Source organism: Berghia stephanieae, chromosome 6, assembly GCF_034508935.2.
Source record: "Berghia stephanieae isolate SIO BIC M18660-M18661 chromosome 6, UCSD_Bste_1.3, whole genome shotgun sequence".
Lineage (NCBI taxonomy): Eukaryota > Metazoa > Mollusca > Gastropoda > Nudibranchia > Aeolidiidae > Berghia > Berghia stephanieae.
The window spans coordinates 57,275,739-57,287,980 of NC_088365.1; the positions used below are offsets into that span (position 1 = coordinate 57,275,739).

The 12,242-nt window shown below is 34.0% G+C and overlaps 1 protein-coding gene across 2 annotated transcripts; it reads left to right on the forward strand.

Annotated features, from left to right (window-relative positions):
- The first annotated feature begins 2,056 nt into the window (after positions 1-2,056).
- Positions 2,057-11,693, forward strand: LOC144975324 (uncharacterized). 2 transcript variants are annotated; one of them, XM_078919295.1, is made up of 8 exons: positions 2,057-2,125; positions 2,482-2,633; positions 4,312-4,387; positions 5,834-5,969; positions 7,099-7,127; positions 7,545-7,590; positions 9,636-9,747; positions 10,356-11,693. In XM_078919295.1, the coding sequence occupies exons 2-8, from the start codon at positions 2,582-2,584 to the stop codon at positions 10,562-10,564; spliced, it is 660 nt and encodes a 219-aa protein (XP_078775421.1). In that variant the 5' UTR covers positions 2,057-2,125; positions 2,482-2,581; the 3' UTR covers positions 10,565-11,693. The 2 variants fall into 2 exon arrangements, with proteins under 2 accessions (XP_078775421.1, XP_078775422.1); XM_078919296.1 differs by having other exon boundaries at positions 2,079-2,125; positions 2,426-2,633.
- Positions 11,694-12,242: the final 549 nt, after the last annotated feature.

Consider the following 12,242-nt stretch of genomic DNA (forward strand, 5'->3'; position numbering starts at 1 on the left):
GTGAGAAGTTCAGATTCAGTGATATTTCACATTCTTACATTCAAAGTGCCCGCGCCCTCCACCCAAACCCCCAAACTGAAAATAATTCAAGACTGGCTAACATGCACCGTACCCCGTGGGAGACCAGTGAGTTTTAGTGACATCTTTTGTGCGAACTTTATGAGTTCTCTTGCTCAACAGTGGGTTGGTTGTTATGTCTATGTGAAAGGCCTTTCACAGCACACAAATTTCCTCGTCATATCGGAGCGGTGTAAACATTCGGAGGATCCCCTCGTTTTTGACTATGTCCGAAAAAATAGATACGCACCTTACGGACTGCTTGTGTCAGCCAATAATGGAAGTGATAAATTATAAACGTTTTTCAACGTTGTTAAGTACTATTTAATTGAGATTATTAGACAATTTGAAAACAGCCCCAAATTATTTGCTTGGCTACGCCACTGAATGCCACTCTGTTATGATTATTTACCTCACGGGAAAGAGAATCAACACGCCATTGCGGTAAATATTTTAAAGTTTGAGTCATATTTTATTGCAAACGATGAAAAGATCAAAGGAATTCAGCATTGTGAGAAAACTGTTTGGTCGATCACTATCAGTAGCTATTCAAAATTCGTAACGTCACTAAGTCCGCATGCAAAACATCACGGCACCACATTTCTTTGGAAGAATTTGCAATATTCCGTGCGCACGGGACTCGGAACGGACTATTGCGCGGTTTTTGGTGTCTCCCAAGAGTGTGTTAGAATTCAGCAATAACTGTACCTCAAAACCTCACAATGTCGGGATGAAGTCCTACAGAAGCGTTCTAAGGATCCCATGGACAGCTAAGACACAGAACGATATCTGCGTCTTGGAGAGAATAAGACTGCCAACCCATGTCAACTGGGGGAATTAACGTGGCTCAGCGGTACGGTCTTTGCTTCGTACCCGAAAGGTACCGAGTTCGATCACCCGCCACTGCGCTGTGTGGCCTTGAGCAAGACACCTTTCCCTAGCTCAATTTGCGGCGCTGCACCGCGGCTGACGCCTGGGTTATTCCAGTCTTCCCTTGGAATAGTCCCTAGAGACAAATTTCCCCTATGGGATGAATAAAGGAAATATTTATATTTATTTATTACACTTTCACTCACTCACTCAATCCCATGACCGGATGGTGGTCGGGGGGACTTGCGTGAAGCAGAAGTTACAGTCTTCCTCATGCCTGCCTGTTGCTAGCCCTACGTAGCAGCTCGGGAACCGACATCTCTGTCCATTCTTTTATATTGTCCAGCCACATCTTCCTTTGGCGCCTTCTTCTGCTCTGGCCTTCGACTGTGCCCTGTAGGACTGTCCTCCACAGGCTAGGCTATACTTTGGCCACACCAAAAGACACGCTTCAACTGAAAAGCTCTGCATGAAGGGTGCCTGCGAGGGCAAGCGAGTTGGTCTCAAGACACAGACGACCACAGAATCCTTCATTTGTGTGGGAGACTCGGGACTGGATTGAAGAGAACATCAGAAGCAGGACGCATATCAGTGATAAAACCCGAAAGGAGTCCCGGTGCGGCTATATCATGGTCTTATGGAATGACTCTCGCCTTCGGACCGGAAGGTGCAAGGTCCGATTCTCGCTTTTAGCGGCACATAGTTGAGTTATTGTTTGTTTTTTTTTTACTCACATTCTCTCGCCGAGCTCAGTGTAAAACGAGTGCTAGTCGTTAACATCATTGTCTCTATATAAAAAAAATGATTTCGCATAAACGGCGTCATGTCTCGTCCTACATGATGTGTTGCTGTTGGCTAGGGATCTCTTGTAAAGCACTTTGGACACATTTAGTGGATATTGCGCTATGCAAATGCTCACGATATTGCTTTTGAAAAGAAGAAGATTGTCCAGTCCTGTTACAGTAACATAAAGTGCTCATTGAGCTCGAGCTTTTTGACTCACTTTTACTTTTAGTGAAGGCGCCTAAAGCCCTGAAGTGAATGAATTTGAATGAATGAATTACAGAAGATTGTAACGAAGATTGCGAAACTATGACGCCCTTTGCCCTTTACTATTTCCGTGTTCAGTGTTTACATCCTGTAATCCTGTTGCCTGTGAAGGACCGTAGGACTGGGGAAAAGTTGGCAGTGGTCATCCGTTAGTAATAGATAATATTATTTTAAGTGTCAAAGTAATTAGAAACTTTAAGGGCCACCCTATGATTCACAACGATCTTATGTTTACACTTCACGTTTTCAGGCTAATTTCTGACCAAGTTACTGTACTACTTTTTTTTTCTCTTCTTGATCGTGATCAATCAAGTTTTGTAATATTTAATAATTAATAATAAAGTAAAGCTCTTTGACTTTGACTTTGAACACATATTTAATATTTTACAGTGAATATTGCGCTATATGACAGCTCATTTTGAAAGTTTCACTTATTTTATTTAAGTAGGAAACGATGACGACAATGACGATACGATAATCATGACATTTTAAACTTAATTTAAGACCCTCGTCCGTGCTTCAAGTGCAGATTAACCTCCTGGGAAGGCACAAGTCACTCACAAGGCCAACAAAGAATATTTATATTTTATCAGAAAACGTGAACATGGAGCATATTCTTCTCATAACATTTTTGTCTGCAGTGTTGTATGTCACAGGTGAATTGAATTTACGTTTTGTTTTTCATTTCTTTTTCATCATTTTATCCCTATTGATGATGTCACAATTCAGATAGACTTAGACTTAGAATTAGAATAGGCCAGTTAGCCCAGGCCCAGCCAGTTCAGATGGCCATTATTACATAATATATGCACATATACTTTCATTCATATTTAATGAACAAATTAATAACATTTGGTTTAGTTTGAAAGTGAAAAAAAAAAGAAAAGAAAGTTGCTGATATTCCTGATAACTTTACCTTTAAGTAAGATTTAGAAAGGCTGTGAATTATTATTAAATTATTATTATCATCATCATCATCATCAACAATCATCACCATCATCATCATTATTACTATTATTATGGCTGCTGTTTTATTCGGACTCGAGTCAGAATAGTCTCCCGCCCATGGCTATTCGAATTCAAACTCCACTGCGCATGTGGAATCAACAAGTTATTCGGAATAGTTCCTGTAGCACTATAGTTTTTTTGTTTTGTTTTTGATTGCGTGTGTGTGTGTGTGTGTGTGTGTGTCTTTTTTAAAAAATTAGAGCGAAATCTATTGTCACCTTCCAGATCATGCTCGGTATCTCTCAGAAATTTTTACCCTGATACTGATTTCACTATTTTTGTAAGTTTCCTGTGTTGACCACTTATAATAACAGTGGTAATTTTTTAAGAATGATATTGAAAAAAAAGTTAACCCCATTGGAAATTTGAACCCAGGACCTTCCAGTTCAGTATCAAACAGCTTAACCGCTACACCTCATATCCATTTGACTTGTGGAGATATTTAATCATGTCTACTAAGAAAATTGTTATTTTGAATGTCAGCTGCATTTAGAAGAAGAAAAAAAACAACAAGATATACAGGCGTTTGTTATGTTAGGTGCTGCTCTGTTAGAGCAATATCTATTATTATGTTAGGTGTATCTTTATTAGTACGATATCGAGTCACTTCGATATATTTTAATTTATTGACAAGTACATAAAATTGATGCAATGAAAATAACAATAAAGGTATGAGTATGGTAACTATCAACATCTTATCTATTGGAAGCCTGTTAGAGATTTAAAAGAAAAGAGGTAAAACCCTTTATAAGGAACAAAAGTCAAGGTAACTGTGATCTAAAGGAAAACCCTTTCCAACAACTTTTCACGATGTCCAAATAAAATCAGGATAAGATTTTTCTGATAGTTTTAGATAGGCAACAATCCTCTACAGTCACTCTGATTCTGATATGGGTAAAACATAATTTCCTCTGAACTCTTCTTCTTCTGTCAGTCCAACTCTCTGCCCACTGCCCGCACTGTGTTTTTGCAGACTCATTGGAGTTAGTCTGAATAGCCACGGGAGACTATTCAGACTCGAGTCTGAATTGCCACTTTGTACTGTTATTATTATTATATTATATTTTAAAAAGCAATTTTTTTACATATTATTATTGTCATTGTTATTATTATTATTATTATTATTATTATTATTATTATTATTATTATTATTATTATTATTATTATTATTATTATTATTATTATTATTATTATTATTATTATTGCTATTATTATTATTATGATGGTGATCATGACAGAGGAGAGTAGAATAATGGATAGGGGAATGGAGGGTGTGACCCTCGTTAAAATTTTCATGACACTTTTCTTTTGTCCCATTATCATCAGGTACTAATTGTGATTGCTATTCCGATGGTGCCAATATCACAAACTTTGTTGCAATTGATCCTGACAAATATGATAGGTTGGTATTCCTTTACATTCCTAACCATCCAGATATTGCTGGTGCAAATTTATACTACTAGTATCTGTCGTTTTGCAAAGTCCTAAAAATGCCATATAAATATTCATGACCCTTCAAATTTCTTTTTATCTTGTAAGGAGATAAAAAGAAAGAAAATCAAATCGTGATGTTTCTTTGATTTTGAATATATATATATATATATATATATATATATATATATATATATATATATATATATATATATATAATATATATATATATATAATATATATATTATACTACAAAATGTGCATTTTGAAATTATCTCAACATTGTTCAACAAGTTAAGTCATTTCCTCTCTGGAATTCACAGGTTCTTCTATTATTATCATAGCTTCAAGAATTTTTCTTTCAGAATTAATTTTAATTTTAAGATTTCTTGGTTTACCTTACCTTTATTTGTGTTTTAAATTGTCTGGATAACATTTATTTTCCATATATTTTAGCTGTGTGAAATATCATGGTTTTTGACAGGATTTTTCTTGTCGTTTTCTGTATATATTTACCAATAAAATCAACTGTCGTTTTCAGATTGTAAGTGACCTTCTCAGCAAAGAGTGCTTATTCTTATAAAGCTTTATAAAAAGCATAGTTTGAAAAATTATAAAATTTAATTTCTTAATTTATACAATATACAGTAAAAACCAGTTAATTAAAATTCAAGAGACTTGGGGTTTTTTTTTAGGGAGGGGGGGGGGGGGGGGGGGAGTGTAGAGTTGGTGGTGAAGTGGAGAGGGTTTCAGCCAGGGTGGTGTGAGAAGTGTTGAATGGATACAAATACAAGAGAGTGCATTGGGTAATAGTTGTACAGGGAATTTTGTTCGATTATCGAATTTATTTTATTATTTAGATTGTTCTGTTATTTGGCAACTTCTTTTAGGTTTAAAGATAGTTTGATCATAGTGGCCGTTCGGTTTATCAATACTTGATTAACAGAAATAAAGAGGAATAATGATAACATTTTAATTTCTTTTCGGTTTACCTGTCTTTTCAGTTTAGACAATTTTGGGTTAACTGGTTTTTACTGTTTTGACAGATTATCGTAAGATCTTGGTAACCATCCCTCCCCCCTCTCTTTCACTTTTCCCCCTCTTTCACTCTCTACTTCTTACCCTTTCTCTCTCTCTGTCTCTCTCTCTCTCAGTCTGTCTCTCTCTCTCTCTCTCTCTCTCTCTCTCTCTCTCTCTCTCTCTCTCTCTCTCTCTCTCTCTCTCTCTCTCTCTCTCTCTCTCTCTCTCTCTCTCTCTCTCTCTCTCTCTCTCTCTCTCTCTCTCTCTTTCTAAGAATTCTATGTTTTTAGTTTCATTTGGTTCAACTTATTCGTTGCCCATAATTTGTTGATTCTTAACATTTTTTCAAACATTTGAAGATAATATTTTTATTGTCCCCCCCCCCCCCCCCCTACAGAACCTATTCTTCCATTTCAAATAGTAATGCGAGACCCTATGGATTCCAAAAGGCAATATGGTATTTGGACAACACAGGAGGGGCTAATCCTTGTATCAAGGTGACTGGAGCTTCCAAAAGACGTGTAGAAATCATGGTAAAGATTGCTCTTCAAAGATATCATTCCTAAGAATAGAAAGTGACAAAACTATTTTTTACATACTCGGTAGCAATTTCTTAATCAATCTTTTTATAAAGGAGTGAACAAAAAGAAACGAATCCTGATTCTCAACAATCCACAACACATTTTAGAATTATGAATTACACCGTATATACAATTATAATCAACCCCGCCTACCTCGTCAAAAGCAAATCAACCATTACATCATTACCTTTGCTCTCATTAATCATTTGTTGCTCACCAAGACTGGCATTATACTAAAGTATAGCATATTACCACATTATAGAGAATTGTTGGTGACAGACTCAATTCATTTATTGACTTTTTGTTCATTTGAAGACACGGGATGACTCCATTCTTCTTCCTTTCAACAGGAATATTCTTGTTTTTGACTCCTTGGAAAGATTCAAATCTTAAAACATTTACTAAATCGCTCCGATTAACGATTAGAAACAATATAGAAAAATTCTGTCACTGACAGATCATTCTAATTAAGTGGTTGTTCCGATAAAGCAGCGTTCCAAATACCAGCTGTGACTAATAACATGATCTTTTACTAATTGACCCGAGATCATGTGACCCTGAAACGAGGAATGTTAAAGGATATTTTGCAGCACACTGAAAATGTCTAATAAGTTTTGAAATAGTTATAAATACTTTAAAGGGTGTTCGTGGATGAATGTTTTTGTATATTAACAAAGAAAAATTCCAAACTGGAATACAAATGAAATGCAATTTAAAGTTAGCTTGCTCGGCGTGGTAATTGTCATTTGCTGCTTATTGTGCATTCGATCAATCTCTAATCCAGATCCTAATAATAATAATAATAATAATAATAATAATAATAATAATAATAATAATAATAATAATAATAATAATAATAATAATAATAATAATAATAATAATAATAATAATAATAATAATCTGTATTGTACAGCAAATGGCAGTTATGGCAATTAATGAACTTAATAAAGATAAAGTAATGAAATTGAAATAATGTTGTAATTTTAATCATGATAATATGCATGTTGTATGAGATGTTGTTTTTTACTACAGTGCCAGTCTATATTATGGATATTGACTTGTTTTTGTTTTGTCTCAACAGGTTGAAACCATACCACAGGCTGAATTGTGGTAAGTGTTATTTATACTTTTCTTAAGTTTCCATAATGATATTTGATATTAGTGAATATGAAGCATGTCACTGCACTGTATGTAATTGTAAACGTGAGATGACATTGGAAAAAACAAAACCTTTGATGCTTCCGTCTCCGGCTCACTTGGAGATACAGGCAAATTGAGATTGATAGGGTGAAATTTTGAAAATTGGGTCATTTGTTAACTTCATTTAGCAAATTAATTGATATTTAGCTTATTTTGTGATAGAACTTGCTTCAAACATCTGTTGCCTGTTTCGCTAGTTTGCACAATTTCATTGTATTCTTCTTTCGCAAAAAAGAAAAGAAAAAAATACGAGAGACTGAGCAGAATCAGAAGATTACTGTTAATGATAAAATTCACAACCATGCTTTTTATTTTTTTCAATTTCAGCGTTAAAAATCAGAATAGAGAATTGGGCTGTTCTGACAGTGGAACGGTAAGTACATATTATTAATTTATCAAATGGTCTGTGTCCCACAGTGTACAAGAACCGGACGTCGTTTATTTTAAGTGCACAAAGAGAAGTACGACTTTTTGTGTGGTGCCTGGGTTAGATAGTGGTTACATAAAGCGCATTGTAAAGCTTGTAATTTGTAAAGCACTTTGAGCAGGTTTAGTGGATATTACGCCTTATAAAAGCTCAAGTTTACATATGATTGCCACTGACCAACTCCAACTGTTTAAGCGTTCTATTTGTAATAAATAATTTAATAAAGAAATAAATAATCAACTTCATTCATCAATAAGAAATTTGGGCTTACAAACGTTGATGACAAAGAATGAATAGTTAAGCGTTATAAAATACATTTACATAATTTTATATGGCAATTTAGTAAATGAAATAAATATACAGAAGTAATGATAAAAGAGCATCTATTTTATTAATATTAATATATTATATAGACATATATGATTACTATGCATAATGGAGATATATTATATGATATAAAGATATAGCAAGAAAATGTAGCTTAACTCACTCAATCCTAGAGATTTTGTCTACTTTTCAAAACTGGAAAATAAAAGTATTAAAAATGAGCATGTACATAGATAGTTTTATTCAACTATCATTAACATGTAAAAATTAAAAACATTAGCTTTGCTACTACACCTATAATTTGTCTCAGAAAAATGTAATAAATAGGCATGGGGTAAATGTAATCCCGGGTATACTACGGATATAGTCGGTGTTAGGGTTGAGTGAGTTAAATAAAATTGAATTTCATGTAAATATCTCTACAATGATAGACGACATAATAATTTTGTAAAAAAAAATGACGGGTCTTGAGGAAAGGTTACAGATCACAGTTTTGATACAAAAAGCCTTAGAGTTAGAGTTGAGTAGAAAAGCAAATTTTTGTCAGTGTTGCTGACATAGTATTAGGCGTCAACTTAATGCCAATTCTTTTTAATCAGTTTTAAATGTGATGTAACAGAATTATAAGGACACAAGGTTTTCTTAATTGTTTTGTTTTTGTTGATTTATTCCCCTTACTTTAACCTTGCAACTGTTTTTCCTCAAATCCAATTTTTCTTTGTACTTATCAAGTTATAATTTCACACCAAGAGAGTACTATCATTAACATTATAATATAAACAGTAAGGGTCGTGAAAGCTCAGTTGGTAGAGCACCCGCTTCACAATCAAAGGGACTGAGCAGAGATCGATTCCGGGTGCAGTCGAGATTTTTTCTAACTCCCCTGTCCACCCAGCAGTGATTGGGTAGCTGGGACTGTTAGATCTGGTGGAAGTACTTTGTGTTTGACTAGTGTCCTATCCAAAGGGTAGCAAGCAATTGCTATTGTCCATTCGACGCTATAGAAATCAGGATAAACTCCGGCTCCATGGGCCTGGTGGCTCTGAATAGATAAACAGTGTTATTCAGTTTTTCTTTTTTTTTCAAAGATTCATACCAAAATATAATTATGTCAAATAATCAATTTGTATTCTGGATGACCATGTGTAAGATAGGGAGTTCTTATTTCTGAAAATTGATTTTTTTTTTACATTCAAAGTGTTTTTGCTTTTATCTTACATTCCTGCATAAAACTTTCCAAGTCAATTTCAAATTTTATGATCGAAAGATTTTTCATTTTTTTCTTAAGCTATATTTTTGTTTTGCAAGCACTCTTGAATGATATGTTAATTCTTCATACAATTAGTATACAGTATGAAACGACTTAAGATAATTGGATTTGAGATTAAGATATGAATGGATGATTGTGTGATGGCAAAGTGGCTCAGCGGTATGGTCTTTGCTTCGTACCTAAAGGATACTGACTTCGACAATCCGCCTCATTGTGTGGCCTTGAGCAAGTCACCACCTCGCCCTAGCTCACTTTGCGGCGCTGCACTGCAGCTGATGCCTGGATTATTCCAGTCTTCCCTTGGAAGACCCAAAAGACAAATTTCCCCTTGGGTATTAATAAAGGGATTGTTTATTTATTTATTTATTTATTCTTTTTAAAAATTTCTCCATAGGGTCGTTTGTACAGCTGCAAAAGAGCCACATCAGATTCACTTACCTTTGAGTTCTACGGTGACGAGCATGACGTCCAGTTCTGGTATCGAATTGTTCTGGGAGTCACACCTGGTAAATTCATTTTTTAAAACAAAATCACATCTCATATTTGGACAGAAATTTCTGTTTTTTTCTTTTGTTTTTTTTTTTTTTTGGTGCGGCTATGTGGTCTTGTGGTATGGCACTCACTTCTCGAATCGGAAGGTCCTGGGTTCGAGCCTCAATTGGTGCATAGTCGATTACTTGGTAAAGGCTCTTTACTCACATTGCGATTGACCGAGGTTTGTTGCAATTAACCAGTGACTTTCATTTAGAATTAATTTCATTTCTTGGGAAATGTTGCGATTATACGGAGTGGATTGTATTTTAAAAAAGAATAAGGGTAACAGTAATGTATTTTGGATTTATTCCATTTTGTTTTCTTCACTTTGGGATTTTTCCCAAAGGTATACAGATTTTTTGTTAGCTACCCATGGCAGCTCTAAATCAGGTCTATAACAGCATTTTCTTATTGAAAAAAAAAATTAAAAATTGCAAAAGCGACTCAGAGTACACAGGCATTTGGTCTTGTCCTCCATGTTAAGAATAACAGTTGGCTTTTCATACTTTGTAAAGTGTTGTGAGCACATTTAATGGAAAGTGTTTGCCTTTTTTATTTTGTATTTTGTTCTCAATATCAGACCGGGACCCAGAGGATCATTGGTGTGATGGCCGTTCCCATGACGAATATCCTCAAGATCTTCTACAACTGCCCCTGGACTACACTTTCCCATCTGATAAATCTACTCCCCCATTTGGTGGTGCACCACAGGCTTGGAGTAAAGGGATACATTTTCTATTGTTGGGAATTCTGCTTGCAGTCGGATTGATTTTCAAACGTATCTATTGAAATAATATATTTAACGATAAATCTATAATTTAAAACTTAAATTTATGATCAAACAACTTGGCTTTTGCCAGATCAAGTTATTGTTACAATGCTAAAAACAATTACACTTAATAAACAAAATGGCATGCAGAATAGAAACGTATCAAGAAGTTAATTTTAAGAAATTTGTGTCGATTTCAGTGCCGGAAAAAATAGGGAAAAAATCCCAAAGAAATAAGGTGAATTTTTTTGATGACATTATCCCCATAGTTATTGTCAGTTTGAGCTGATTATTCTGTTTGATAGTGATGTCGGGTATTATAATTGACAGTAGGAGTATGTATATTAAGATATGCACAAACCATCAACATTAACATTTGATGCCTTTGCTCTCTCTCTCTCTCTCTCTCTCTCTCTCTCTCTCTCTCTCTCTCTCTCACATACACACACATACACACACTCTCTCTCTCTCTCTCTCTCTCTCTCTCTCTCTCTCTCTCTCTCTCTCTCTCTCCCTCTCTCTCTCTCTCTTTTTTTATGTTGTTTTTTTTGTTGTTGTTATTTTATAAATTGTATTTTAAATACGTATCTATGGACGACATCAGTTTTTGGGGGACAAATAAAGGAATGTTACTCTTAGAGTAGGGCCATTATAACCATTTTTTCTACTTGTAGTTTATTCTATAACAATTTATATATAATTATTTTAACAGACACTCTTCAAATCTATTATTATACATTTAAACAGCATTCCAAGTATTTCAAAGATAAATGGAAAAGTATTATTCAAACCATTGATATCATGAAGTATATTTTGTTATCTTGCCGTAGACTTTGGGTTTGAACTATTGGAATTGTTATTGCCTTAGTAGTTTCCAGTACTTATTGTAATTAATTTTGTTCGATAAATGCTCATCATCCCATTCATAAATACAGTTTTATATTCAATATTGATGATAAATAATGTTATTGCATCCATGTTAAATATCACTACTACTGAAATTATTTTTTTACTGTGTTGATTTTTTAAAAATATATATTTTTTATAACATTTTAATTAAAGTGGTTTATTTAAAAAATGAGAGAAGATATATTTTTATTTTCAGAATTTTACGTCGCCAAAATTTTAAAAAGGAAAAAAAAATAAAAATTAATCCATTGTAATCCAGACTGAATTGTTGACTGCTTACGGTTGACTTAGGGAAGTTCTTCTATATCCACAAATTTAGAAATTCAAGCAATGTTCATGGTATTTTGCTTTTTTTTTTTATTATTGAGTGTTTGATAAAGTATTCATAGTATTCGTTCTTTCAACATATTTGTTTATTTTGTGGGGGATGAGAGGAAAGAGTAAGTTTAGTCTTAAGAGATTAAAATTGTATGAAATATGAGTGTTGTTAAATTATCAAATCATTGATTTTGATTCCTGCTTGTTTTAATTCAAACCATGACTTCGTAGAACACTAAAATGTTATACGTCATAACCAGCTGCTGAACAAATTTATCTTTATATTTTGTCTTTTTTTCAAATGTTTAATCTTCCCATGGGTTTTAAGTGGGATAAAAACGCATCGTCTTATGAAATATTTGCTCATGGTACTGTCGTTTTCCAATACAATCGATAGTTTTATCAATTCAAAATGCCAAACTGTTGATCACAAGTCTTCTTTCCATTCCAGTAAGTAAAATATTAAAATAA